Source organism: Sciurus vulgaris (genome assembly GCF_902686455.1).
Source record: "Sciurus vulgaris genome assembly, chromosome: 2".
In the NCBI taxonomy this organism is placed as follows: Eukaryota; Metazoa; Chordata; class Mammalia; order Rodentia; family Sciuridae; genus Sciurus; species Sciurus vulgaris.
The window spans coordinates 120,736,583-120,763,951 of NC_136462.1; the positions used below are offsets into that span (position 1 = coordinate 120,736,583).

At 40.4% G+C, this 27,369-nt stretch overlaps 1 protein-coding gene across 3 annotated transcripts in view; it reads left to right on the plus strand.

The window, feature by feature from the left end:
• Window positions 1–4,142: 4,142 nt before the first annotated feature.
• The window catches only part of ARID3B (AT-rich interaction domain 3B), a 49,113-nt gene continuing 25,886 nt past the window's right edge, over window positions 4,143–27,369 (plus strand). For 2 of the 3 annotated variants that reach the window (XM_079127322.1, XM_079127324.1), the window contains exons 1-2: window positions 4,143–4,261; window positions 6,843–7,476. In XM_079127322.1, coding sequence (XP_078983448.1) covers window positions 6,919–7,476 — 558 coding nt within the window. In that variant the 5' untranslated portion in view covers window positions 4,143–4,261; window positions 6,843–6,918. The remainder of the gene's footprint in view (window positions 4,262–6,842; window positions 7,477–27,369) is intronic. The other variant, XM_079127323.1, reaches the window with a different exon arrangement.

Genomic DNA, 27,369 nt, shown 5'->3' on the forward strand with positions numbered 1-27,369 from the left:
AGTTTCTCTGAATACTGACAGGAAGGGAAACTGAATGGAATAGTCATGGGATGTGAGATCAAGGGAAAGACCTTTTTTATTTTGCAAAAGATGGGTGCTATAGTTTGAATGCATCCCCCAAAGTTCATACACTGGAAACTTAATTTTCAATTGCAACAGTGTTTGGTGAGGGGGTCTAACAAGAGAGGTATGATAAGATCATGAGGGCTCTACCTTCATGAAAGAATTATTATTGCAGGAGAGACTTGTTTTAAAAGTTAACTTTGGTCCTCTCTTGCCCTCTTTTTAAAAAAATATTTTTATTAACTGTTGATGAACCTTTATTTACTTGTATGCAGTGTTGAGAATCAAACCCAGTGCATCACACATGCTAGGCAAGTGCTCTACCACTGACCCACAATCCCAGCTCATCTTGTGCCCTCTTGCCCTTCAGCTTTCCACTGAGATGACACAACAGTGAAGGTCCTCTTTAGATAAGATCAGGTGCATTCAAGATGGTATGGCTGTAGACATGAAGGTCCTCTTCCAATGGGGCACCTTAACATTGGACTTCCCAGCCTCCAGAACTAATTTTAAGTTTTTTTTTTTTTTTTTGGTAGATGGACACAATGTATTTAATTTATTTATTTTTAAATATTTTTAGATGTTGATAGACCATTATTCTATTCATTTATTTTTATGTAGCGCAGAGAATCAAACCCAGTGCCTCAAACATGCTAGGCAAGCACTCAACCACTAAGCCACAATCCCAGCCCCTATTTATTTATTTTTATTTGATGTTGAGGATTAAACCCAATGCCTCACACGTGCTAAGCAAACACTCTACCACTGAGCTACAACCCCTCAGCCCTAATTTTTTTATTTAAAATAAATTATTCCGCCTCAGGCATTGTTATAGCACTACAAAACAGATTAAGACAATGAGTGAAAAAAGTTTGCTTGAAATTGATGGAAGTATCCAGTATTGCAAGAGGCTAAAGGGAGATCCCAGAGAATTGAGAAGGGAAACTTGAACATCTATGAAAGGTTTGGCTTTTAAGAAAAATCACTTCATACAATAAAATTAACTTTATTTTTCTTATATACAATTCTAGGGATTTTAATACATGTATACAGTCATGTAACTACCACCAATATGCATTCAGAAAAGTTCTGTGATCACCAAACCTTCCTTTTTACTATCCCTTTAAAAATACCCCTCCATCCCTTTTAAGGTGCTGGGAATCACTTGACTTATGCCCCATTAATGAGGGCAAGAATGTAGCTTGGTGTGGTGGTGCATGCCTATAATCCCAGCAACTTGGAAGGCTGAGGCAAGAGGATTGCAAGTTTGAGGTTAGCCTTGGCAACTTAGCAAGGCCCTAAGCAACTTATTAAGACCCTATCTCAAATTAAAATGAAAATGGCTGGGAATACAGCTCAGTGGTAAAGTGCCCCTGCGTTCACTCCCCAGTACCAAAATATATTTTTTTCCAAGAATGTCATTTTTTAAACTGACTTGTTTCACTCAGCAAAACATGTTATATATTTATGTACTTCTTTGCAGTACTGGGGATTGAACTTTGTGCATGCTATGCAAGTGCTCTACCACTGAGCCACATTCCCAGCCCTTTACTTATTTAGAGACAGGGTCTAAATCACTGAGGCTGGTCTTAAACTTTCAATCCTCTTGCCTCAGTCTCCTAATCGCTGGGATTGCAGGTGTATGCCACTGTGCCAAGCTCAAAATATTTTACTGTAATGCTATAATGCCAAGTTATTGTGTATATCAATTCTGCATTCCTCTTTATTGCCAAGAAATATTCAATTGGGATTGGTTTCTGATAGTATCCCCCAGGTCAGTGACACCACTATTCTACCAGTTACTTGGGTCAAAAATATTGGTATTCTCCTTGACTCTTTCCTCTAACCTATACCAAAGCAGTCCCTCAGCAAATCTTGGTAGTTCCACTTTAAAAGTGCACCTGGAGTCTGACCACCTTTCACCACTTCCACTACCATCATCTAATTCAGGCCACCACCATCTTTTGACAGGATTAGTGCTTCCACTTTTACCTCTCTATCCTCATGTCTATTTTACACCCTGAGTTAGATGGTCCTTTTAGAAACTTAAATCTGATCAAATCATTCTTCTGCTTGAAACTCTCCAGTGGTTTCAGTGGTGACTGGCAAAGCTGTCGCCATGTCCTACAAAGCTCTGATTGGTTATACCTTTTTTTTTTTTAAATATACATATTTTTTAGTTGTAGGTGGACACAATACCTTTATTTTTATGTGGTGCTGAGGATCGAACCCAGGGTCTCATGCATGCTAAGCAAGCACTCAACCACTGAGCTACAACCCCAGCCCTACCTCTCTGATCTTATCTCCTACTGCTTTTCCCTTCATTCACTGGGCATCAATCATAGGGGTCTATTTCTATATCATGTCAAGCATGGTCCTGCCTCAGAGTATTTAAATTTGCTGTCTCTTCTCCTGGAATACTTTCTCTAGATATACACATGGTTCACCCTCCATCAAGTCAATTCCAGTTTCTGCTTAAGTGATCTTTATCAGTGAGTTCTTTTCTACCATTTAAAATAGAGGCTACCTGAGACTATTGTCTAATCCCTTCCCTGTTTTGGACTATATTTTTGTTTTTCTGTATCCCTGACTTAGTAAAGATCCTGGAGGACAGGAAATTTGCTTTGTCCAGTGTTCAATAAGCACTGAGATATTCCTAGCTGGCATATAATGAGAGTTCAATTAATATTGCTAAAAGTATAATTTATAGAAGAGAAAGACAGAACTGTAACACTTGTAAATAGATTTCAAAATGTCTGGGAATTCTACATTTTGTTACTTTATGGTAAGGTAATCAGGGGAAGTGGTACGGGAACTGTAGCATTAGAGATTTGCAGAGACAGTGGAGAGCAAGTTGACTAGATGAATATAATGAAGTTTCCAGTCAGAAGTTCAGAATCTGTTGAAAGTTTATAATCAATTTAGCGATGCCGATCTATGAAACAGGACAATTTTCCACAACAAAGTACAAGCATAAAGAAGTACATAGGTCCATACAGGATGGAGGTCTTGGAATATAGGGAGTGTTAGAGCAGGACTGACAGTAAGCAGTATTGTAATGGTGTATCGTTGAATCTATGGATAAGGAGGAAAGTTAAGAGTGGAGGGAGTTAATAGCTAAGAGATAAAATAGAGTCTTTCAGGAGATTAGAGGTTCCGATAAGCTGAAAGAACAGTTATGCTAGAATTCTTGAGCAGTTAAACTGAGAGGGTAACGGGCTGTGGCTGGATAGAGGTATGTTCAAATTACTGATTCATGCCGACACCGTGTTTCTGGTGACAAGGTTCAGGTGTTGACTGGGATTAGAAGCTGATGTAAGTGTTGCTAGAGATGAGGCTCGATGTTCAATGGATTGTCCACCTAAACTCAGAGATGATCAAGGTAGATCAGAGAGGAAAAAATAATACAAGGGAGCTTCATGCGCAAAACGACAAATGTTCACTACAGAGGTGGGTAAACGAACAGTAAGTCTTAAGAGGAAGCATCGGAGAAGCCAAGGGTTTTTACACGGAGTGACAATATTCGGCACACAGTCTCTACTTTTGAACCCTGGTAAGTGAGAATATTAATCCATGTGAGAGGGTTCCAGGGGATGTAGCATTTTCAGGGGACAGTCAGGTCTCAGTCGAAAGAAAAAGAAAAGTTGATCTAACAGCGGAAATGACTGAGAACAACCAATTTGAGAGTAGGAGACTGGGAGAGGACAGAAGCAAAAGAAAACTCCTAAGACTTTTTTATTAGACTTTTTCTCAACCTACCGTTTGCCCCACACCAACCTCCGCCACCAGAAAACACTCGAGAAACTCTGTAAAGCCCAGCTCTTTTCAACTCCCCGCGGAAGTCTCCCACCGGAACTCTCCTGTGTCGGTGCTTTCCTATTGGCTGAAGCTTCCGCCCGCTTCAACTCGCTTCCCCTCACGACTCAGTCGGGTGGGGCCGTCCCTAGAGTCACTTCCGCCTCGCCCCATCCCCCACCCCCGTTCCCTTTTTGGCTGCTTCCGGTCTCAAGCCCCGCCCCAGCTCGTGGGCCCCACCCTTCCCCCGCCCCTCCGGCCCGCGGTCCGGCCCCGCGGCGCCGCTTCCGGTGCGGGCCCCGCCCCGGCTGTGGCCCCCGGCTGCGGAGGAGTAGGAGACGCTGCTGCCGCGCCGGGCACGGAGCGGCTCCTTTGCCGCCGCGGACCGGGAGCGCCCGCACAGGTAGGCTGCGCGGGTCCTGGCTTTCTTGGCCGCCGCGGGAGTGAGGCTGTGGCAGGTGGAGGTGACCGAGGTGGGAGGGGAGGCAGGTGCGTAGGGGGAGACACGAAGGCGCGGGCCCGCGGAGCGCGGGGACCGCTGAGGAAAAGTGAGAGCGCTGGGGAGGAGCCCCGGGGCGTCCTGTTCCCCAAGGCATGATTTGAGATAAAGGTAAAGAGAAGGGTAAGGGATCCCACGGGAACCTAGGAGGCGAGGCTAGGTGGGGTTGGGGCGATCCGAGAAGAGCCAGTGAATTGACTGAGAGAGCTTGGTAGAGGTAAAAGTGATAGGGCTGGATAGGGTGGGGGGATAAAGAATGGGAGGGGGCCACCGGAGTGACCTGGGAGGGGAGATTGGAGGGGCCCGGGGCCAGAGGATCCGGCAGCGAAGGTAAAGGGAATGGTCAGCGAGGCCCGGCTCAAAGCTACAAGCTGTCGGTTTTGCCTGGCTTGGTGGTCTCGGAACTTTAGGGAGGAACTGTGTGAGGGGATGAAGTGGTTTAGATTTCTGAGACTTAAGTTCTGTAAATGTAGGCAGGTGGTATTGTTTGGATCTCTGGCTACTGAGGGGCTGGGAGAAGATGGGCTCTTTGGGGGAAGAATGTATATATTGAGTTGTAGAACTGAGTCATCTCAGTCTTACTGAAGAGGCTGTGGGAAACCTCCCCCTCTGCTGGGGACAGCATAGAGAACATGGTGCCACAAGACAAGAAGCAGCCGTTCAGTGACTGGCAGGACTTGGTTGAAAAATCATTTCGATTGTGACTCATTTTACAATTACAAGGACATTTTTTAATGACTACCAGATCATTTGCTTTATTCTTTAATTTTCTCGGACCCACGTTGGCTTTTTTTTTTTTTTTTTTAATGAACATTTTTGGGCTAGGCATGTAGTTCAGTGGTTGAGCACTTGCCTAGTATGTGCAAGGTCCTAGGTTCAATGAAATAAATAAATGAATATTTTTGCCAACTAGTTTTAACGGGGGTTTAAATTTTTTTATTCCTTTTGACACTAAGAAGAGCTAGAGCAGAATGAAAATATTGCTTCAGGCATATCTCAAACTCACACTTTCTGAAGTGCCAGGAGAGGAAGTAGAGGCAGTGTGAGGCAAATTGGAATTTGAATCTTTTGCAGCCTACAGAAGGCACAACCAGTGCTTCTAAAATGGAGAGAAAATGAGAAAATTTAATCTCAGCTTTTCTGCCTTGCTTTAAAGTTTGTATCTTTTGTACTCAAACCTATTTAAAAAACTTAATCCAAACCATTTTTATTGCTATGGATGTGGTTACTTCCCCATGAATTTTTAAAGGTGCTAAAGACATTTACATTTTTTTTTGATCTTTCAAACCCAATCCCAAAACACTGAAACAATGCAAGTATCAAGTCCCAACCTGTGCAGTGCAGCTTCTTTCATGTGATGACAAAATTGTACACCATGCTGCAAGTCCTGTTCACCCTAAAATTTGCTCCTGCGTAGTAATTCACTTATGGAGACTTGCTGAGAAAACATAACTCAAGTGAGGAGTCTGGAGAGGAGGGTGGGGGTAGAGGTGGAGAGGGTGTGAAAGGGGTATGTGTTTGGAGACTGGTAAGAATGCAGATAAACCTGCCCCCAGAATGCTTTTGGCCTGAAAGCCTTTTCTTTTTGTATTCGTCATAGAATGAGTATCATAACAGAAATTAATCAGAAAGAAAGGGAATGTGAAGATATTTACTTCACCATTTATAAAAGAGAAGCAGCATTAACTTGTGTAGATAATATTGATACCTGTTTCAAATTAATTAACTTTAAAATCTCCAGAGGAATTCTCCCTGTTTGTTTTTGAGCAAGGGTTGCAATTTGAGACTCTTGCCTCCTTGTGTGTTTCTTTCTTTCATGTTGTTGAAATTGGATTCTTTCTGAGGCTATAATGTCTAGTTTGCCTGCCTCAGTACACTCGACAAGCAGGCTGGCAATTTGATCTGGGAAATTTTCAAAGTTTAAACCCAAGAGCAGTTTGGTTGGTTTTGCTTCTTCTGTTAAGGGAAGTCATTCTGTCTGCCTGATAGCTCTGTGTCAGCTTGGATGGTAATATCCTTCTTCAGTGGGCCTGGGAATATAAGCAGTATTCTCTCTTTTGCTGGCAGGCCTTTTTTCTACTTTATTATTGTGACTTTCATAGTTATAATCCCTGTATAATATAAACCCAGTTGCCTTTTCAGCAATAAACAGATTGTTTGATAATGTAGAGGGAGAGAGATCTGAAAATAGATATTAGCAGCCTGAATATCATCTGAATTGCTTCTTTAAAAATTCTCAACAGTATACCACTACTGAGATTCACCCCATTTTTCCTCTTAGATCCTGTTCCTCTTCACACCTTTCCCTACCCACCCCTCAAAACCCCAACACTCATTGAAAATCTGGTTTAGAAGCACTAAATTTATGTTTAGTGTTCAGAACTTATGGCTCTTTACTGGAGAAAAGAAATCCTTTTATACCTGTTTTACATAGTTTTTTTTTTTTTTTTTTTTTTCCTTTGTGGTTTTGGTTAATCGAATAAAGTATAGACCCAGTGTGCCTGCTGGGCTGTGCTCAGGTTCAGAGCCATGCCAATTTGTGGGCAAAGCTTGAAGTAGTAATGGAACCACTGCAGCAGCAGCAGCAGCAGCAGCAGCAGCAGCAGCAGCAGCAGCAGCCACATCTGGCTCCTCTGCAAATGGATGCCAGAGAGAAGCAGGGACAGCAGATGAGAGAAGCCCAGTTCCTGTATGCCCCCAAACTAGTCACACAGCCAACTCACCTTTCTGCCACACCTGGGAGACCTTCTGGCAGCCCCGCTCTGGGTCCCTTAGCCAGAGTTCCACCAGCCACATCGGTGGCCCGAGTTTTTGAACGGAGCAACGTGAATTCAGAGCCTGAGGAAGAAGAAGGCGGTTTAGAAGATGAGGATGAGGATGAGGATGTTGCAGAGGTGGCTGAAAAAGGGGCCCAGGCTGCTTCCAAATATTTTCATGTGCAAAAAGCAACTCGCCAAGACCCCAGAGTAGCACCCATGTCCAGTCTGCTTCCAGCACCAGGGCTGCCACCACACGGACAACAAGCTAAAGAAGACCATACCAAAGATGCTTCCAAGGCCCCACCATCTGTCTCCACAGCTGGACAGCCAAGCTGGAATCTGGATGAGCAGCTTAAGCAGGTCAGTCTTTCGGCTAGAGGAAGCCATTTATTCCTAAAGGCTAGCTAGAAAGAGTACTGGATGCTCTGGGGCTGTGCCAGCCTGGGCCTGCTAACCCCACTTCACTGACCCTCACCTAGTCATGAATAGACTTTAAATAGTTTTTTTCACTTAATATTTGTTTTCTTGGGCTGGGGGTATAGCTTAGTGGTAATATATTTATTTAGTATGCCTGAGGCTTGAGGTTCAATCACCATCCCCACCAGTCCCACACACACACAAATTAACATTTGTTTTCTTGATTAAACCAATAGGATGCATAAGTTACTCTTAATGTAAACTGTTTCAAGTTTGACCTAAAAGAACATCAGTGCAATCTTTTTTTTTTTTTTTTTTTTTTTTTAAGGAAGAATGAGGTTGCAACAGTGTTATGTTTGTTATGAGGATGCATCTAAAAATGAAATGCATGACACTGGAGTTTTTCTAATAATGTAAAAGAACAATCTTGCCCAAGAGCTTCTTATTTCCAAGCTAACCCAGGATCATGCTCTTTAAGGGAGAGTTGTTGTCTTATAGCTGAACAGAGCTGACAAGAAGCTCTTGTACTGTGTATGTTTCCCAGTGAAGAGGCTTATAGACATGGTTTCATTTCACCCTTATATCATCCTCATAGAAAGAAAGAAGGGTGCACCTCAAAATTCCCTTTTTAGCCAAGGAAAACTTCTAAATATTCCTGAAGTGACTTCTAAACATCAGAGTCAGTTGGAAAACTTTTTTAAAAGACGGACTGTGGAGTCCTAATAAATTGTCTTGGAGGGTGGAGCCTTAGGGAATATGTATTCTCATTCTAAGCCTTTTAGTTTTAATTTATTTTTTCTTTATGATTTACACTGTAGTTTGTCCTCACTCAAACAATGAGATGGTTTAGGTCGGGAGTTCATGATAAAGCCATTAGTACCTGGATACTCAGAATATGCACATGCTCTTCATGTGTTCCAAGTGGTGCTATTTAGAAATTATTTTTTAAGAACTGTGGGTTAACACAGAACAACTGAAAGATGTAAGAAAGGTCCTTTGGAAACTTAAAAATCAAGCATCTTTGGATCAAGGAGTCCTGTGCAGTTGTCCTGTTTTACAACAGCAGTGTGTAGTAGATTCTAGAATGAGAAATAAGGCTCAAATCCCATCTTTTCGTATCTTACCTCTGTGGTTGCTCTAAGCCTGTGTCTTGTCATCTGTGGAGTAAAAGTAATGAAGGTGCCTCTCGAGGATACTGTGAGGATTAATGAGCTAGTCCATGTGAGCATCTGTGCAGTGCCAAGCACATGGTAGCTAGTAGTGCTCCAGGAGCTGTCTTATGCAGACAGTGCCATCTTCTCCTGCATCTACACTGACGTGCCTCTGAACCAGAGAAAGTACTGAGATGTACAAAGGATTTCCCTCACATGACCCTGGGAGATAGCAGTAGAGCTAGGACTAGAATCAGAGAATCCCAACTTCCACGACAGCAAGCTCCCTGGCTGCCAGCCCAGACCGGCCTCCTGGCTGATTGCTTTGGTTTAGCAAAACATCTGTGAGTTGCTGGCAGCCCCGCACTGCTGTATGGTTGGCAGAGTTCCATGCTGGCCGCTGAGTCAGCTCATAGCGGGATCCTGCCCTGACAGCGCTGGGAAAGTTCAGGCTTGAGGCGACTGGGCTGCCCCCACCTTGGCAGCTGGCCAGCCTCTGCGTGTGTGCGGTCGTTCCTAGAAAGTATAGCCGCGTGCAAGGAACAAGTGGAGCTCCAGAGCCTGTCTGTCTTCAGGAAGTGCAGCAGGTGTTGAGGTCAAGCCATTAGAGCTTTGAAAAAAGACTCTTCAGAACTGGCTTGTGTGTGCACAGACGTGTGTGCTGTGGCAAGGCAGACTTCCTCAAGTTCTGGACTGCAGCCACTGCGTGGCTACAGAACTCAGCACTCTGGGGGCTGGCTGTTGGCATTTGAAACCCTTTGAGTTCATTTAGGTTCCTGAAACACACTCACTAATTATAGACTGCCTGGCAGATCACTTGCCAAAATGTTTTTATAAATGGCAGAGTATCTGAGGCCTAATCCCTCACCCTAAGTTTACCTCCCCAGTGAATTTGGAAATCAAGAACTGGGTCAGGGAGGCATTGGGCAACACTGACTTAAAATCTTAGATGGACATCTCCAATTCCTCTCATGGATTTTATTTTTCAAAATGAGTTTGGTGTTTTCCTTTATCTAAATCTTGATTTTTAAAGAAGTAGTATGCTTGGGGATTAAAATTTTTTTAATTGTGTTTTAAAAGGAAGACTAAAAATCTATCCTTGAGTCTTGCAAACTATGAGACTAGCTGTTTATTGTTTAGTCTTTTGGTTTTTTGTTTTGTTTTGTTTTTTTTTAATGTAACTTCTAGAGAGCATAATTTGGGCTGCTCTTGCCTCAGCAATTGAAAGACTTTTTTACAGTTGACATAAGATCTTATAGTTAATGTGTTACAGTGTCCATTTTCTTTTAAACTACAAATTTGTACAGAAGGCTTCTTTGTGCCAGGGGTATGCTCCTTGAAATAAGTCATGTCTTTCCAAGGAACTGGCATGATGGCACTGTGGAAACCTCAAGGTGAATTGGAGTAAATTACTTTGTCCAGGGTCAGCTAAAGCCAAATCTCCAGTCTGTGCTTTTGTGTAGATATTTCTAAGATAGATAGATAGATAGATAGATAGATAGATAGATAGATAGATAGATAGATAGATAGATGATAGATAGATAGATAGATAGATAGATAGATAGATAGATAGATAGATAGATAATTTTTTGCAGTACTGGGGATTGACCTCAGAAGCACTTTACCACTAAGCAACATTCCCCAGCCCTTTTTATTTTGAGATGGGGTCTTACTAAGTTGCCCAGGCTGACCTCCAACTTGAGGTCTTTCTGCCTCAGCCTCCAGAATTGTTGGGATTTCAGGCATGCACTACCACATCTGGCTATGATATAAGTATTTTAAAACAGAGTTTTGTTTCATTCACCAAAGTAAAAAAGTTAGTTTTGTTTTCTTTTTAACACTATAGCATAGCTTGGCAAACCAACAAGAGTACTCTATTTTGGAAGATTTGGTGTGTGTGGCAGTGGGAAGGGGGTGTGTGAATGGGTGAGATGAGGGTATGAGAGGTACCTGCCAACCAAAAAGCAAAACTAGAAAACTTAAGGGTGCCATAGATTATCCTTTGTTTCTGAAATCCTTCTTTTAGACTATGTGAAGTCAGATTTATTTTATGGATTCTCTTTGAATAAACTCTTAGAAAATGTTTGCTTCTGAAGGTCTGGATCATTAAGAGTATAATATTCTGACACAAGAGTGATGGGGAGAATAAATGACACCACCTAGCCCAGCATTCTAAAACTAGATTTCTATGAGCAGAGTAAATAATTGTAGAATAAGACAACAAAGAACTGAGTGTTTCTTCTCTCAAAGGAGATCACACAGCCAATGGGGAGGGGCTGTTGTTGCAGGCCTTTTAGGGGTGGTCTTCTGCTGTCCTGGATAGAGGGTGGTTCAGGCAATATAGGCTTTGTCTGTCTTGAGCCTGGTAATAGAGCTAGGTTTCCAGAAGGGCACAGACTTCTTTCCACAGAATAGGAAGATGAGTGGTGGCTTGATGGCATGTGGGGGCCAGAGTGTATATGTCTGGTTTTCTGCATACTTTTGGAGTCATTTGTGTTGCTGTGTGTGATTTTTGCGTAGCTAGCTCACTGCAAAACACTAGGAGTCATTACTCAATAAATGTAAGCCCTCTCCTTCTCCCCTCCTCTTCTTGCATATTTTACAAGATTTTGTCTCACTTGCCTTCTAGGATCAAGAGTCTTAATTTCAGAAAACTTGCAATTAAAGAATTCCCAACACTTCCTAAAGCTTGCTAATCATGCATTAACAAGGAGAGTGTATTGCCAATTCTAAACACCTGGAAGTTATTTGGAGCACTCTCAGCTCATGACAGCTGTGTAGGCTTTCTTTGAATTCATTGGAGCAGCATCTCTGCAGGACTGAAGTAGAGAAAGCTTCATGGCAGACACAAAGGACTATATTAGATGGGCACTGGGAGACAGAGGGAAGATGACAGGAGAGAATTTTGTCTGTTTCTCCCCCCCACACACACATAAATAATTGATTTTCCCTGAAAATAAAAGTTTTACTATTTATAACTGTTTACTATTTTATTAACAAAATCAGTCTTGTTTTACTGTGAGAGATGACTTCCTGCTGAGCAATTAGTGAACAAAGAGGTATCTGCCTTTTTCTCCTAAATGCTATGACTGCTGCTTTCTAGAATCTATCCCTCCAAGTAAAATGTGAGTCTTTGGGCTAAACCTGTTTTTCTTGGTACATAATGCATGACTATGAAACATTTGAGACTTTTTGTGTAAACTGTTACCCTAAAAAGAAAAGAAAAAATTGTAGGCTTTCCTTACTCTTTTTAGGGATGTCTTACATACCCTTGGCTTCTATAATCACTGTAGAGTCTATCTAGATCAGAGGTACTCAATTGTAGGTGGCCCTCCCCTCTCCCAGGAGACATTTGGCAATGTTAGGAGACATTTTTGGTTGCTGTAACTGGGGTGAATGTAGATGTGCTACTAGCATCTAGTGGATAGAGGCCAGAGATACTGCTAAATGTTCTACAGTGCACAGTATGGTTCCCCACACAAAGAAAAGTATTTCCCAGTACAAAATGTCTAGGTTGAGAAAACCTCTAGATTGTGTCACTGGAAAGAAAAGCATATGCTATGCTTTTCACAGACACTGCTCTAGACTTAGCTCCTTTGTGTTTCAGTCTCAGTAACTGAGGAGTTTATCATTCTTGAGTTTTCTTCACTTCTATTTTCAGTGTATGGGTTGTTGGTGATCTTCTGAAATCATCTGAGTGAATGCACTGCTACCTGGGAGAGGACTGAGACTAAGAACTTGAGATCTCTTACTTGGCTCTAAGCAGGGGTTCTTCCAGCCCAGTACCCCATGACATCTGTGGTGATTTGTGAGAGAGCTTGGTTGCCTTTCTAGACATTAACCCCAAAAGATTAAGGCACAGTCACTTGGCAGACTTGTTACTTAGTAACAGATTTAATAATTGACCCAACTTTGGTTTGGGAGGCACAGAATGTGGATTTAGATATTTAGCTCTACCACTTGCTTACTGGACAAGTACTTTGGACAAATGCCCTAACCTGGCCTGGGTTTGTGACTCAATGATAGATCACTTGCCTGGCACATGTGAGGCACTGGGTTTGATCCTCAGAACCACATTAAAAAATATAAATAAATAAAAGATTGTGTCTGTCTACAACTAAAAAATATTAAAAAAAAAAAAAAAAAGTCCTAGTCTCCTAACCTTCCTCTTTCAACCTATGCATACATTTATTCCAGAGGATGATAATTCTTTTCCACCATCTTCAGGAAGCTATTTTAAGATATTACAAACATGAAAGAAAAATAGTATGAAAGTTTTTTGTAAAATGTGTACACTATACAGAGATCAGGTCTCTGAAACCTTTCAGCATTGTGGGAGCATAAACCATTGTACTTTTGAAGCTGCTGCTTTCCATATTAGGATAAGGAGATGTGCATATTTTCTCTTTAGGTAGAAGTAAGCTTTATAGATGTTAAATCCTTGTAAGTACATGATCACTGATTAAACTCAGTTCTTATCACTCTTTAATCCCTCTGTTCATGTCCTAGAACCCATCCTCTCCTAGATTTTCAGGGACTTGTTCCATCAGTGAATCCCTCAATTTCCTGATTCTTTGAACTCATGCTCTTCTGACATCTACACATTTGTACTCATCTATCTCCCAGCTATAAAAAATTTAAAACTTTTTCAGTCTTAAAATAGCCCTTATTCAGTTACTAACAAGGAATGAGAGATCATGTTTAAAGAATTTTCCTTCTACTACTCCTCTCCCCCAGGTATTCCTGCCTACTCCCTCCCTGCAGCAAAGCTTCTCCAAAGAATTGTTTGTATTCCTTAGTTCTCTTTTACCACCTCCTGCTCACTCCTCAACACACTCCAGTCTGAACCCTGTCCCTTAAATTGTTTGGATTTCTAATGACTACCATGTTGCTTAGCCAAGACTGCCCATACTCTTGATTTCTCGGCTTTGTTGAATATAGTAGACCACTTCTTCCTTGAAACACTGGCTTCTTTCTGCGTATTTTCCTTATCTCTCTTATGCTTTCTCTTCTATCTTGACTTCTAAAACTTAAGTTCCCCAGAGTTCAAGCCTAAGTCCTCTTCTCTGTATTCCCTGCCTCTTTTATTTTTGTGCCTTTAAAAACTGTCTACAAGCCAGTGATTTCAAAATATATATATGTATATATATATATATATTTTTTTTTTTTTTTTTGGGCTCACATTTCTAGTCTGAGCTCAATGCACATATTCCCAGCTACCTGCTTGGAATTTCCATTTAGATATTTTAATCACATCTCAAGTTTAATATGTATAAAACTGAACTCTTGATTTCTAAGCTCCTCCACATCATTGCCTTCTCTATTTCCCTTCTCAGTAAATGGCATTTTTATCCACTTAGTCAATTATACCAGAAACCTTGGAGTTGATCTTTCATATCTCCTACTTTGTCACTCCTTGTGTCTGGCCATCACCAAAAATTATCTGGATATTTAGAATCTTGCTGCTTCTCTTCTCCAGCATAACCTACCTAATCCAAGCCACTTTCCTACTGCTGTAGCTCTCAACAACTTTCTGTGTCCCCAAATTCTAATCCATTCTGTACACAGTAGCTAGAGGGATCTAAAAAACAAATAATCACTCCTTTAATGCCCTCCAAGTATGACATCTGTTGCTCTAATTATAAAATCCAAAATCTTCATGATCCGGCCCTCTCTACTTGTCTAGCCTTATCATTGTCAATCTCCTGACCTATCGCTGTACTTTAATCACCCTCACTTTTGCATATGCTGGATTACCTTTATTGGTTACTTCCTCAGAAGCTTTGTTTTCACTCTCAATGTAAATCAGATTCTCCCTTTATATGCTTTCATTGAGCATTATTGTTTTACATTTGTGTGTGTGGTTGTTTGATTCCTAGACTAGATGGTAAGCTCCAAGAGAACAGGGACACAATTTGATTTGCTTGTCATTGTACAGTAATGGTACATACTAGGCACTCAATATTTCTTTTCTTTGTCTCACTTTCATTTACTGTTTTTTTTTTATGTGAGTGACTTCATTTCATATTTTTAAAAAACACATTTTTTTAGAGCAGTTTTAGGTTCACAGCAAAATTGAACAGAAGGTAAACTGGTTTCCCACATACTGTCCTCCCCCACACATACACACCTTCAAAATCCTGCACCAGAGGACACATTTTTTACAATTGATAAGCCTACAGTGATCCATTATTATCATTCAGAGTCCATAGTTTACACTAAGGTGCACTTTTATTGTACAGTCTGTGGATTTTGACAAATGTGTGATGACATGTATCCACTATTATGGTATCATAAAGAGCAGCTTTACAGCCCTAAAAATCCTCTGTACTCCACCTATTTATCCCTCTCTTACCACTAATCTCTGACAACCACTGATCCTTCTACTGTCTTCATGGTTTTGCTCTTTCCTGAATGTTGTATGGTTAGGATCATTTAGCACGTAGCCTTTTCAGATTAACGTTTTTCACTTAGTAATATGCATTTAGTGTTCTTTCATGTCTTTTCATGACTTCATAGCTGATTTCCACATTGAATAATATTTCATTGTGTACCACAGTTTATCCACTCACCTATTGAAGGATGTCTTGCTTGCTTCCAAGTTTTGGCAACTTATAAATAAAGCTGCTATCAATGTCCATATGCAGATTTCTCTGTGGACATAGGTTTCAGTTTGTTTGGGTAAATATTAAAAAGTGCAATTGCAGGATAGTATGGTAAGACTATTTTTAGTTTTGTAAGAAATAGCCACACTCTTTCAAAGTGACTATATCATTTTGCGTTCCCACCAGCAATGAACATACCAATACTCACTGCTCCCATTTCCTCACCAGCCCCTTTAATAATGTTAGTTCTTGGATTTTGACCACATTCTTTTTTTAATTTTTTTCCCCCCAATGGATACAATGCCTTTATTTGGCTTATTTAGTTTTACGTGGTGCTGGGGATTGAACCCAGTACCTCGTAATAGGCAAATGTACTACCACTGAGCCACAACCCCAGCCCACACATTCTTTTCTTTAGTTGAAAATTTTATTGAGATAACTGTAGATTCACATGGAGTTGTAAGAAATAATACAAAATGATCACTTTCATACATTTTGTCTGATTTTTCCCTTGGCAACATTGTATAAAACTGTAGTGTGTCAACACAACCTGGATATTGATTTTGATATGATCCACTGATATTTAGATTTCTTCCTTAGTTTTTCTTGTATTTATTTGTTCTATCTTTAAGCCATTTGGGTTGGATGTTTAGCATATTTTCTGAAATTCTTGTAACTTAGTAAATGTATTTGAGGCTGTGGGATTTTTCTCTAGATATCTCACAAGTTTTCATGTGTAATGCTTTCATTGTTGGTTATTATTAAACACTTTCTAATTTCACTTGTGATTGGTTCTTTAGCCCATGGGTTGGTTGTTCAGAAGTGGTGTTTGGTTTCCAATATGTGTTTTATCTTTTTTCTAATATTATTACATTGTTAGAGAACTGGCGTACTTCTGATTCTCTGGAATTTAAGACAGTCTTTTGTTTTGACCTTGTGTAGAATTAATCTCAATAAATGATCCATATGTACTTGGAAAGAGTGCATATTTGCTATTTGTTAGAGGCAATGATGTGTATAATGAATCAAGTGTACTGATTTCTGTTTAAAGTCTTCTTTACCTTAAGTTTTCTTTGTGTGATCAAAGAAAGGTGAATTAAAATATTCCAATGTAAGACTTACTTTCTTTTGATTAGTATTTATTCAGTTAATTTAATTTTTGGTTATTGGGATTGATGATACATTTGGATTATTTCTGTCCTCTTATTTCAATTTATTCATACTTTTTCTTTACTTTTTATTTTCTTTCTGCCTTTTGATTTGATTAAGAGATTTATTCAGTGTCTCTTCTACTGTTTTGGAAGTTAGGCTTTCTATTTTAGTTCTTTTACTGGGTTGGGTTTTTTGGGGTTTGTTTTGTTTTTGTTTTGGGACTGGGAATTGAACGCAGGAGTACTTAACCACTGAACCACATCCTCGACCCTTTTTATTTATTTATTAATTTTAATTTTTTTTAAGATGTAGATGGATACAAATATCTTTATTTTATATTTTTTTATTTTTGGTGGTGCTGAGAATAGAACCCAGTGCCTCATACATGCTAGGTGCTTACTCTACTACTGAGCCACAACCACATCCCCCTATTTTTATTTTGAGACAGGGTCTCACTTGATTGCTTAGGGCTTCTTAGTTGCTGAGACTGGCCTTAAACTTGCAATCCTCCTGCCTCATATTCCCAAGTTCCTGGGATTAAAGGTTTGTTTTGTGATAGGATCTTACTGTGTTACCTAGCTGGTCTCCGACTTCTGGGCTCAAACAATTTTCCTGCCTCAGCCTCCCAATTAGCTCAGGCTACATGTGTTTTTATTGATTACTCTTTTTTGGTGGGGCTTGGGGGTGCTGAATGTTAAACCCAGGGATGTATTGCTATTGAGCTACATCTGCAGCTCTATTTATTTATGTTTTGAGACATGGTCTCACTAAATTGCTTAGGGCCCCTCTAAGTTGCTGATGTTGTCCTCAAACTTGCCATCTTCCTACCTCACCCTTCTGAGTTGCTGGGATTACAGACATGTCACCATGCCCTACGTGACTGCTATTTTGTACCTTCATGACTGTATTCTAAATTTGAACTTTATTTATTCCGCTTGGGGCTTTTTTTTTTCCTACCACCATTTTTTTTTAACTTGGGTCTTTGTGTGCTCTTTCAGCTTTATTTGTGTGTTGTCATCATGTTCCCCCTTTGCCGCTCACTTGGGCTTTATTTTATTTTTTGGACCAGTATTCTTTTAGTATTTTTTAGTTGTAGATGGACACAATACCTTTATTTTGTGTATTTATTTTTATGTGGTGCTGAGGATCAAACCCAGTGCCTCACATATGCTAGGCAAGCACTCTACCACTGAGCCATAACTCCAGCCCCAGACCAGTATTCTAATAGGAGTTCGGGAGCCTTCTCACAAAGTCTTCTAGGTTTTTTTTTTTTTTTTAAATAACCTTGTCTCTTATGGCATTCTGCATTCACATTCAGTTTTCCAATTTCTAATTCCCTCTTCAGCTCTATCTGCTCTACTACTCTTTAAATTTTTATCTCAATTATCTTGTTTGTTATAAATTTTGGAGAGGTATTTAAAATTTTGTCTGTTCTTACCTTGTGGTTTCTATTCCTTCCTTTAGCTCTTTGAACATTTTTAGCTTTTTAAACTTTATATTGTGAAATTTACTAAAATTTTTTATTACGAAAATTTTAAACAAACAAAAGGCAACAAAGGTATGTGTCCTTTGCACTGCTTTTTTTCACCACTCTTTTAAACGTGACTATTCGAAAGATGCCTTTAAATTAATCTTATTTTCTCTTAATTCTTCGGGTGCAAACTCTTTCTCTATCATATCAGTCTCCTGTATAATGGTTTATTTTCTCTTGTGGGATTTGTTTTTCTCATTTTGAGTGGGGATTTGTTTCCATGGAAGTACTTCTAAGGGGAATTTTTTTCTTTCTTCTGGGGCTCCGTGGCTTAGCTGGTTGCATTCGTTTGGATGATGTAAATTTGAAGTCTACATCTGTGCCTAATGAAAGCATGAGTTTCTATGGACACTTTTTTTCCCATAAGTTCCCTGGCAGATGACAAGTTTCCTTGCTGCTTCTCTGGGTTGGTGGGCAGTTTTTCTGAGGTGGTAATGGAATTAGTCTTTCAAGGCCTCTGGCTTAAATGTAGTTATTTCAGTTCTGGTTCCTGACATGCAGGAGATTTGCAACCTGGACTTCTCTCCTGGGATGGGTGTGTGTGTGACTTAATCTGTACTCCTCAGCCCTAAGCTGAGTGCCATTCTCCCTTGAGCTCTTCAGCTTTGATGCTTGCTCACTGACTTCTTCCTTTTTGTTTCTGACACTGTGGACCCTGCTTTCTTTGTTTTCATGTTTAGATATATGTGTAGGAGGTGGAGACTCTTAAATTTTATCTAGTTTTTCTTTTCCTTTCTTTCTTTCTTTCTTTCTTTCTTTCTTTTTTTTTTTTTTTTAAACCCAGAGATTGAACCTAGGGTCTCACACATACTGAGCAAGAGCTCTACCACTGAACTACATCCCTAGCCCTAATTTGGGTTTTTATCATTAATTATCTCAGACTTTTCAAGCATTTATAAAAAAATCAAAATATAGAAAAATTTAGAGTACAAACATAGTTTAAGAAAACATTTCAACATTGTATTACCTATACTGTGTCTTCCCATCCCATCCTCTCCAGAGGTGAGCAAAATTAGGAGTGAGTAACTTATTGGGCTGTTTCTGTGTGTTTACCTAAGTGTATAGTCACAGAATGTGTGAACATGAGTGTACTTGTGCTTTTTGTGTGTTTAGCATAAATACAGATTCTTTGTATACACTGTATAATTCTATTCTCTGGTATATGCATTTCTGCAGTGGGATAGGTTATTTGGGGGATTGCATTAGGTATGTTGGCTATGTATACATATTAACTTTTTATATACCATATTTACTGCTAGATTACCCTCAAATATATTATTTGCTACTAGTAATGTATTTCCCCAACCCAACTTGTTATCAGTTTTTTTTTTTTGTTTGGTTTGGTGATACTGGGAATTAAACGCAGGGCCTAAATCACACAGGCTGGCTTGGAACTTGGTATCCCCCTGCTTTAACCTCTTAAAGTAGCTAGGATTATAAGCCTGTGCCACCATATCCTTGTAGTTCTTATTTTAACTGTCTTTTCATATGTTTATATACCTTTTATATGTTTTTTTTTGTGTGTGTGTGTGTGTGGTGCTGGGGATTGTTATATCTGTTTTATAAATTGCCTGCTTTCAGCTTTTGACCATTTCTTATTTTTTTCATAGGACTTTGTGTTTTTGAATATTTCTTTGTCTTTCAATTTGACCTGTGATTCTTGCATATATATATTAGTTGTAGATGGATACAATATCTTTATTTATTTATTTTTTATATGATGCTGAGAATTGAACCCAGTGTCTCACACCTACTAGGCAAATGCTCAACCACTAAGCTACAACCCCAACCCAGGATCAGATGTTTTTAAAAAGCAATTTTAATGACTGCATAACATTCTGTCATATAGATAGTGCCTTTGCATATTGCTTGGTCCCTTAATGTCAGACACTTAGGCCCTTTTGAATTCTTTGCTCTTATAAATAAGATTGTACCATATTTCTACTTATTTCCTTAGAATAGATTTATTAGAGCAGAATTACATCAGGAGGAGACTGAGAAAGTGAGGCAGTTCAATCAGGAACTTAAAACTGCACTGCAGTTGATTGTGAACTGTACCCTTTGGTCATTTATAACCTTGTTCAAGTCACTGAATTTTTTTTTTTCCTCCTTTTTTGGTATTGGGAATTTAACCCAACTGAACTACATCCCCAGCCCTTTTTATTTTTTGAGATAGGGTTTTGCTAAGTTGTTTAGGGCCTCTCTAAATTGTTGAGGCTGGCCTTGAACTTGCTATTCTCCTGCCTTTGTCTCCCAAGTCCCTGGAATGATAGGTGTGCCCACTATGCTCTACCACTCAACTTCCTTTTGCCTTGATTTTCTCATCTCAAAAATGGCAATAGTACCTGCCTCCGAGCATTGTGCTAGGAGTATTTAGTGTTTCATATACATAAAATGCTAGAATAGTGCCTATCATTCTTTGAAGCTTTGCTAATTTTACATATATATGAATGATCAGCTCCTTTTTTGATGTATACTCAGCTTTACCTCTTAGATCTTAAAATTAAACTCTATTTAGGGGAGCTGGTCGTGGTGGCACATGCATGTAATCCCAGCAACTTGGGAGGCTGAGGCAGGAGGATCACAAATTATGAGCCAGCTCAGCAACTTTGAGGCCTTAAACAACTTAGCAAGACCCTGTCTCAAAATAAAAAATAGAAAAGGACTGGGATGTGGCTCAGTTGTAGAGCACCCCTGGGTTCAGTCCCTAGTAGCCAAAAAACAAAATCTCTTTTGGAAATGGATTATACTGCCTTCTAAGTCCCCGTAGCTTAGGACTTGAAATCAGCCTTCTTTTAAATGTGTTCTGATTCATCACTTAGATTATGTTGATTTCTCCTAAGTTTATTACTATTAACTTGTTCTTTGGATACCAGTACTTATTTGAGCCCACCATCTGCCAGGCTTATATGCTGGGTACAAGAGCCTCACAGAGGAGTCAGTCACCATCTGTATGTGAAAGAGAATCAATCTAGTAAAAGTGGCAGACAGCACAGGGATAGCCACTATCAAAACAGGAATGCTCACACCATAATATCCTGAGAGGGACGTATGGGCTGGGTAGGTACCCTGGAGGAAGTTCTGAAAGTCTGTGTATGGCCCGGGCATGGTGGCACACACCTATAATCCCAGTGACTAGGGAGCCTGATGCAGGAGGATTGCCAGTTTGAGGCCAGCCTCAACAACTTTGCAAGGCCCTAAGCAACTAACAGGGCTCTGTCTCAAAATAAAAAGGGGCTTCTGCATTACTGATGTGATCCTACAATATGTACAATCAGAAAAATTAGAAATTATACTCCATTCATGTATGATTTACCAAAATGCATAAATGCATTCTGTCATGTATAACTAGAACAAATAAAAAAAATTAAAAAGTGGGGGGCTGGGATGTAGCCCAGTGGTAAAGCACCTCTGGGTTCAGTTTCCCAGTACCAGAAATTTAAGTAAATAAAATTTTAAAAAATTTTTTTCTTATGCATTTAAATCATGTAACTTGAAAAATAGTTCTATGAAATATTTGTGGAGCAGTGATTTTTGGTCAGTTTCCTAACCTCTTCAGGTCCGTTTTCTCTGCTGTGACACCAGATAGGTGCTCTTCTACTAGGCTTTCCAGCCCTGACTCTAACTGAGTTGAGTTCTGTGGTATGAATGCATATCAGCAACCACTGTGGAAGTACAAGTTGCAGTCTGGGTTTACAGGAATCCATAGTGCCAGATTCCACAGAGAAAAGGAGGTAGGACTTTGCTCTGTGGCTCTCAGACTTGGACTTGGCTGGGCCATTTCATCCCTTGGTATCAGGGTTTTCTCTTTGCCAGTGTTACATTTTAGTTTTTGTCCCTCCTTTGGTAAAACCACCCCATATCAGCAGTCTTCTTGATTGCCTGGTGGAGTGAATATGTGCCTAAATGGAAGGCAGGACTTTCCACTTCCCACTCCCCCACCCTATCCCCTTTCTATTGCTTCATCAGAAAAGTATCCCTTAGCTCTTTTTTCCAAGCCACCGAATTTGAATTGATCCTTGTTGCTACTAGGAGTTAGGCAGGCTCTTTCTGGTTCCTCCTAAAGTTACCTGACAGCGGAAGGTGTGCATCTGATAATTATAACTCCGGTGCTTCCAAGGCCTGAGTGATTTAGTTAAGAGCAGTAATCCTGATCTTATCAGAAAGGTTTTGTAGTCCAACAGTGTTGCTTATAACAGTATCTGTTTTACTTCCTGGGGCTCACCTCTCCTTTAGGATTCTTCTGTCACCCTGCCCATTACCCTCATGTCTCATTACCTCCTGAAATTTGTTGAAACTAGTGGAAGGGCAAAGAATGTTTTTCTTTTCTTCTCACCAAAATCTAGCAATTGGACTATTAATATTACAACATCACCAGCTAGGTCACCAACCAAAGCAGTCACAGATGTAGAACATAAATCATGTTTACAGAGCTACAGATCTAGTCAAAGGTAAGGTAGTTTATGTGTTGAGGATTTTTTTGTTTTGTTTTTTCCTAAATCACTAAGAACCACCTTCACATTCAGCCCAAACACTTTGGTTACAGTCTGTATTTCAGAGCAATTAATTAGAATCTGGGAGCTTGTGATCAGCCCCTTTGAAGTCTAGTAATTTTTGCTAATGACTACTTTTGAGTTTCAGGTCCTAGAAATCAGCCTAAATCCTTGACTTTGGGGTTCATATCTATCAGATAATAGATAGTACCAAAAAAAAAAAAAAAAAAAGGAAACACATTACCACTCTGTGTCTTCAGAAAACACTCAAGAATATCCATTTTTAAAGTTGTCAGTGTGCTCAGTGGTGTTTAAGGATAGGATCATTTCTTAGAGGTTTCAGGGTGTGGGGAACCCAAGTGAAGAAATTGGTAGCTTAGCCCTGTACTTAACCCCGAGGAAAGAGTTAACTTTTGCCTTGGGTAGGAGTGAGGAATGGGAACTAAAATTGCTTTGGACATCTGAGCTGTGCTTTAATAAGATATTCCAGGTGGTCAAGAAGTAATCCTAAAATAGCCTAGATACTTAATTGCTTTTAAAGTCAGGCTCCTGTCTCTGGGGAGGTACAGCTCTAAGGAATGCAGTGCTGGCTCCTAAGATCTTAAAGGCGTGGTCTGGTTGGGTCCCCTCCTTCCCCTAGTCTCAGTAAAAGGAAAGGCCCAGGGTAGCTTTCTTGGGTCAGGAGAATTTACATTCTTCACAACAGAAGGTTGGCAGTAAGTCTTTGTCTTCTGCTGCTGCTTGTTACCTTAACCTGGCTTTCTTCTGAGCTGGATTTTGTGACCTCATCCCCTAGGCAGTGGTCTGTTTTCATTAGTGCTCTGAGACTTCCTGCTTGATCCCCTGCCCATCTTCTGTTTGCATAGAATATGTTTTGTTCGCTATAGAAATTCAGAATCACCCTTCCTTCTCTCTTTCATCCCTTTAGTCCAAATCCAATTGATTTCCTGACTTGGCTGCCTCTTATGACAGTCATTTGTCCCTGGTTCTTCTCCTCCCGCTAAACCCAGATTCTCACTGTGGGCCCAGCCACCCAGTTCAGTACTGGCTTTTCCTCAAGTTTTCAGTGCTGTTTACAGAAGCATTGTAAATCACTGCTGAGGGATTAAAACACATTTTATTAAATAAAGAAACAGACTAATCTCTTACTTGAAAGACTAAGTATCATGAAGGGGTCATTTCTATAAATTATTCCATCCTTTCAGTGATATCCAAATGCAAATCTTTGTTGGGGACTAGGGAGAGCAGATGGTAGGTTTTTAACACAGAGGTCAAAAATTAATCTAGAAAAAATAACAAATTTTAAATAAAAAATAGCACAAACATAATTTTTGTTCTGTTGGTTTTCTCACACACACTGTGTGTGTGGTTTTTTTTTTGTTTTGTTTTGTGATGCTGGGAATAAACCCAAAACCTTGCATAGGCTCTAAGTAGCTGTCCTACTTACTACTGAGTTTTATATCCCCAGCCCCCATAATTAGTTTTTTTATAGTGTCTCTCTCTCCCCCATTAGACTGTAAGCTCCATGAGGTCAGAGGCTCTGAGCTGTCTTGTTTTTTCCCCCTCAGAACCTTTCACAGTATCTAATATATCCTAGGTGATCAAATGTTTATACATGGCCGGGCACAGTGACACATGCCTTTAATCCTAGTGACTTGGAAGACTGAGGCAGGGGATTGCAAGTTCGAGGCCAGCCTTAGCAAAAGGGCTAGAAATGTGACTCAGTGGTAAAGTGGCCCTGGGTTCAATCCCTAGTCCCCCCAACCACCCCCCACAAAAAGTTTGTACATGAATGAATCAACAAAAAAAATGAAAGACTCACAATTCCCATCTAACTAGATATCTGTTGTGCATGTGTATTTGTGTTTTATATTTATTTCAATATAAAGGGGCCGTTAAAACGATCCAGGACATTGATTTAATCATTTGCTTTTGTGTTCAGAAAACATCCTGCCTCCCCACTGTTCACAGTTCAGAGTTTAAATTTCCTCCTGGTATTTAAGGCATTTCACAGACTATTTCCACCTTAACTATTCAGACTTGCTGTCCTTATGTCCTCCCTGCCAAAACATGCCTCAATCATCTACTCCATGCTCATTTAAACTGTAAATCTCCCCTCAGCTCATTCTTCAAGGCTAGCTTAACTTCCACCTCTGAGCACCCAGCATTTTCTTCCACCACTCAGGCACTTTGTGTTTTTCATACTTGTCCCTTAGCATTATCAAATGCTATATATGTTTCACCTTGTTTTTCTAACTTATGGTAAAGCTCCTAGTGGTGGGACTATATTTTTGTGGGTGGGGTGCTCTCCTCAGCAGCTTGCACAGTGCTGTTCCATGGTTGGTTCTCAGGAAATCTGTGTTGAATAAATTTGTCATTGGATCTTTGCTTCTCGGGGCAGATAGGGCCCCTAGAGATCATCTCCTCCAACCATGTCTCATGTTGAATTCCACACTGCAACATCCCAGTTAGATGATCATCCAGAAACAGGAAGCTGCTCACCTCCTGAGAAGACTCACTCCAATACTAGGCAGTTCTAATTGTTAAGAAAAGGCCTTCATCTGTAGACTTGGAACTTTTCCCCTGGCAACTTCTGCCCAGTCACCCTAGTTTTGCTTTACACAGGGGATCAGATGTGGGGGGTGGCTCCTCTTTCACAGGCAGCTTTTACATTTTCAACTGTAGTGAATCTGTTCATTTTCTTCTAAGATTGAGATGTTAGAGAAACAATTTTTTAATTTTGAGTAGCAGTTACGTTAGATTTAGGGGGCTGGGGAGATAGCTCAGTTGGTAGAGCTTGCAAGCACAAGGTTCTGGGTTCGATCCCAAGCACCACAAAAAAATTAAAAAAAAAAAAAAAGATTTAGGGTTTATTGTTTTTAACACCTTATATGTACATGCCAGGGTGCTGGGTGCCGTTTTTCTCTGGATCCCTCAGAAGTGTAATCTCCCTGTCTACCTGTCAGTTTTTTTCTCTCCGCCCCTTGCCCTCTCTCACCCTTCCTCTACCCTCCCCTCCTCCTGTCCCCTGGGGGAATTTGGGAGCTCATCCTACGTGGGGTGGATGGTTTGTTTTGGAGCTAGGGATAAAGTTTAGCAATTCTTATTTCACTTCCCCCATATAATTCTTAGGGGCATGTGTTGTGTTTGGTTATTTCATTTGGTTGAAATACCCAGATGATGCCAATGAGATGAATCAAGGATTAAAAGAATCTCCCTTTGATGGGAGCCACCCAGGGCTGTGACTTTGGTGAACTGAGGATTTTATTCCCACTTTTTTTCTCTTCTTTCTTCTTCTCGATCTCTCTGCCCAGACTCTGTTCCATTATTCTTTCAACCCTTGAGGCTGCAAGATGTTACGAAGTGAGCCAGACAGACCTAGGCATGCATTCTGTTGCTGCTACTTGGAAATTCTAAGGCCCTGGGCTAGTTGCTTAGAAGCGTTGAACCAATGTTTCCTCAACTCTTAAATAATCCCCTATACCTTGCAGAATTAAGTAATAAAAAGCTTCTAAGGCTCCTGGTCCAGACCTTAACACACATAAAGCACACAAATACTAGTGTCTTTGTCCTTCCTCCCCCCAACCTTCTTTCACTTCCATTTTGGAGGGATTTAAAGGCAAACACTTTGACTTCCCTGGGGAAAATAAGTCCAATGTGGATATAGAAACCAAAACTAGTGGTGGGTGGGTATTTGGTAACAAACTGTCAGTTTCCTGTGAGCTCCTGGTGAGATCAAAGATGTTTAAAGAGTTCTAAAGTAGGGGAGGCTGTAAATGACAATAAGTGACCACTCTGGCTACTGCCGACTTCCCACATTCATTTCTGGGTTATTTAATTCTGTGGTCTGCTGCCAATGGGGTAACAGAACTAGTTCCTTAGCAGGGTATACTTGCATGCAGCAATCCTTCATCTGAAATGCTATCTTCCTGGATCCCTTGTGAACCCAGAAGGGTTGAGCTCTTTTTGCATGTGTTTCTCCACACTCCTCCTGCTTCCACCATTTCCTGCTTTTTTTCACCACTGTAGCCTCTGTCAGCCAATACTCAGCATCCTAGAAAAATTATTTTGGTGTTGATAGCTTTCTGGTTAGTCACACCCATAGCCCATTGATAAGCCAAGAAACTTCTTGCACATAAACTTGAATTGTATAAGTGAGCCATGTTTTTATAGAAGTCAATCAGAGAACCGAAAGAATAAGTGGTTAAGTTTGTAATCTTCCCAGTTGGGGAGGGAGAAACTAGTGGAGAGAGGAGTTAAGAGGTTGAAGGTTCTGGGAGTACCCATGCCTGTCTTTCAGCATTTATGTCAGTGCTTTCTATGTGCTGGGGGCAGGGGATACCCATAGATGCTTTAAGAGTGGAGACAAGGGTACAAATAGCCAGAATTTGAGTAGAAAGGTGTTGAATCTGCCTGGTGGGCAGAGTGCAGGGACTGGCATTCCAGCGAAACTATGAAGGTTGGGTAGGCTATAGGAATTACACTCACCTCAACCGGAAAATCCTGTGAAGCAGGATCAAAGTTTAACTACCTCAAGACAAAGACATTACTGCATATTAGACATTTCTCCATCAGCCTCAACTGAATATTTTAAATCAGTGGGCCATCCTTGAATTAGAACTAGGCTAAAGATAACATGCCCACTCTGAGTCAACTGTTTTCCGTGCATTTTCTTTCAGTAGTAACTGACAATTCCTTTCTATGAAACAGCTTAAACAGTGGGATTACTCAGAGAGTTGAGTGTCTCATTTCTGTCCTCTTCTGGTCTGTGTTCCTGTCCTCTGATCACTGAGTTGGAAGCCTTTTAGGCTGAAATTGTATTGGAAAGCAAATTTCTAAGCTGTATCTGGTGCTCAGATTCCCTTCCAGTTTAGATAGAGCTGGAGAGTGAGTCCCAGCCCCCA